Raw genomic sequence first — 2430 nt, 5'->3', positions numbered from 1 at the left:
CGATTCACCCCCAGCAGCAGCCCAGCCTCAGCAGCCATGCCGCGTGCCTTTGCGCCCGGGCATGTCAAAGCCTGTCTGCCGGGGGCTGCGGGGGACGCTCTCCCCGAGCCTCGCCACATCCGAGCGCGGGGCTCGCTCCTCCCGTGGGGAGGGGAGGCCGGGGGAGGGGGCGTGCTGCAGCACCAGGCAAACCCCCTGGCTGCAGCGAGCTGCCGGCTGGAGCGCAGGAGATGCGGGCTCTCTCAAAAGACTTGGAACTATCTGAAGCCCCTGGGGGGGTGGAGGGTGTTTGCCGGTTGTGGGCCACTCATGACTCGGGACTGACTTTGGCTTGGAACAGGAAATATTTCTTTAAATAATAAAAAAGAAAAGATGTCGGCTCTCTGCTCGCCCGCCGGATTGATGAGGGGTTAATCATCTCCACAGCCCCAGAAATAAACACTGGCCGCCTTCATCGCTGGCGGGGGAGGAATCTCCAGCCGATGGATGGATGGGGCTGGGGCTCCGCACGGGTTGGGGACAGCCCGGCTCTCCGCGGCGGGGGCTGGCTTGCACTCCGGCAAGGCTGCGGGAGGAAGTGGGTGGCACTGCCGATTTCCCCGCGCTTCTTTCGCCCCCCTGCTAAGGCGCGTGGCTGCCGGGAGCCTTAGAGCCGGCTGCATCAGTGTGCAGCTGAGTGGCGCTTGACCCGGTCCCACTCCCACCCCGAGCCCCGCGGGCGCTGCAAGCCGAGGTGCGTGCCCGGCTCCTGCCGGCCAGGAGGAGCCCCGAAGTGCGCCCGGTGCCACGGCCGGGCCCGGCGCGTGCTGGCTGCACGCCCCCCTCAGCCGCACCAATGGAGCGGCGGCGCCCGCGCTGCCCCAGCTCCTTCTCGCCGGGGCTTTGCGGCGAGGAGCTGCAGCAGCCGCCACCGCCCCGCCCCGCCCCGCTGGCCGCGGGCGAGCGCTGCGCCCTCCCCCTCCGGGTGTCAGGCGAGAGGCGGAGCCAGCTCCCCCTGTCCTCGTAGCCGGTGTTACTCGCGGTCACTCCGGCGCCTTTATCTTGCCGGGCTGCAAGGGGGTGGCACTTGGGAACACCTTATTTTAACGTCCACGCTATAAATACGGGCCGTGGCATGGGAGCGGGGCTGCCGGCTGCATCAGGACCGAGGGACGCGCAGACGCACGGACGCCCGCAGAGCCGGCAGTGAGGCTCCTCGCCTGCCCCGGACCGCGGTGGGTGCGGGATGCCGGCCCCGGCCGCCTGGCACTGGGGGCGGGGGTGCTAGCTTCTCTGCCTCGGCCTGGTGCTGCTTGGGGGCTTCCTTGTGGGAGCGGGGCGCTCATTCTGCCCCCATCTCCCCGCTGGTGCCAGCCCTGGTTTAAGCAGAGGGGTGTGGACGGCGACAAGGTGCTTTTGCGCCTCATCGGGCAGGAAGCCGGGATGGCTCCGGGAGAGCCCATGGCTGTGGCGAGGCGCTGGCAAGATCTTGGGTGGTGGCGAGAAGGCGGGGAGATGCCGGGGGGGGGGGGTGTTGTCCGGGCGGGATGGGGACTATGAGGCGGGGGAGAAGGGGATGTGATGAGCGAGGGGCTGAAGCATAGCACTGGGGGGAGAAGGGGATGTGGGCTGAGACACGGGGGGAGAAGGGGACCGGCGAGCAAAGGGCTGCGGCGTGGGGGAGAAAGCAGCACGGCTGCGGCAGGGAGTGGGGAGGGAGCCCGGGCGGGGAAGCGCGGCCCCCGCCTGACCCCCTCCGCCCGTGCTGTCCCAGCAGACTCCCGCCGCCGCCGCCTCAGGGAGCAGGGCCCGCCAAGCCAGCGAAGTCTACCGGCCGGGCTCGCAGCCAGGTCCCGCTGAGCGCCGCCGCGACGTGCTCCAGCGCCGCGCCGCGCCCGCCTCGCCGGCGGCATGATGCAGATCTGCGACTCGTACAGCCAGAAGCACTCGCTCTTCAACGCCATGAACCGCTTCATCGGCGCCGTGAACAACATGGACCAGACGGTGATGGTGCCCAGCCTGCTGCGGGACGTGCCGCTGCTGCTGGACGAGCTGGACGCGGGCGGGGGCGGCGGCGCGGAGCTGGCCCCGCAGCTGCCCCCGGCCGCCCCCGGCGCCTACTTCTCGCGGCGGGACATGTACAGCCACTACGTGCTGCTCAAGTCCATCCGCAACGACATCGAGTGGGGGGTGGTGCAGCCGTCCGCGGGCGAGGAGGGCAGCGGCCGCAAGAAGGACAAGCTGGGCGGCGCGGACATTAGCCGCGGGCTGGGCGAGGGCGACTCGCTGGAGGAGGAGGACCTGGAGAAGCAGTTCCACTACCACCTCAGCGGACTGCACAGCGTGCTCTCCAAGCTCACCCGCAAGGCCAACGTGCTCACCAACAGATACAAGCAGGAGATCGGCTTCAGCAACTGGGGGCACTGAGCCCCGCCGCGGCCCGGGGGCGCG

At 70.0% G+C, this 2430-nt stretch overlaps 1 protein-coding gene across 1 annotated transcript; it reads left to right on the top strand.

Moving 5' to 3' along the window:
* Positions 1–984: 984 nt before the first annotated feature.
* Positions 985–2424, top strand: MID1IP1 (MID1 interacting protein 1). Its single transcript, XM_019529104.1, has 2 exons — positions 985–1214; positions 1757–2424. Exon 2 carries the CDS (start codon positions 1891–1893, stop codon positions 2404–2406), a length of 516 nt encoding a protein of 171 aa, XP_019384649.1. The 5' UTR covers positions 985–1214; positions 1757–1890; the 3' UTR covers positions 2407–2424.
* The last annotated feature ends 6 nt before the right edge of the window (positions 2425–2430 follow it).

This window comes from Crocodylus porosus, unplaced genomic scaffold, assembly GCF_001723895.1.
Source record: "Crocodylus porosus isolate Cpor-Errol unplaced genomic scaffold, CroPor_comp1, whole genome shotgun sequence".
NCBI classification, from domain to species: Eukaryota; Metazoa; Chordata; order Crocodylia; family Crocodylidae; genus Crocodylus; species Crocodylus porosus.
Note: the sequence above shows the minus strand (reverse complement) of the source record. Positions and strands in the feature narration are given on the sequence as shown.

Coding starts and splice junctions, on each gene's coding strand:
- MID1IP1 (XM_019529104.1), top strand. CDS start 1,891: ATGATGCAGATCTGCGACTCGTACAGCCAGAAGCACTCGCTCTTCAAC.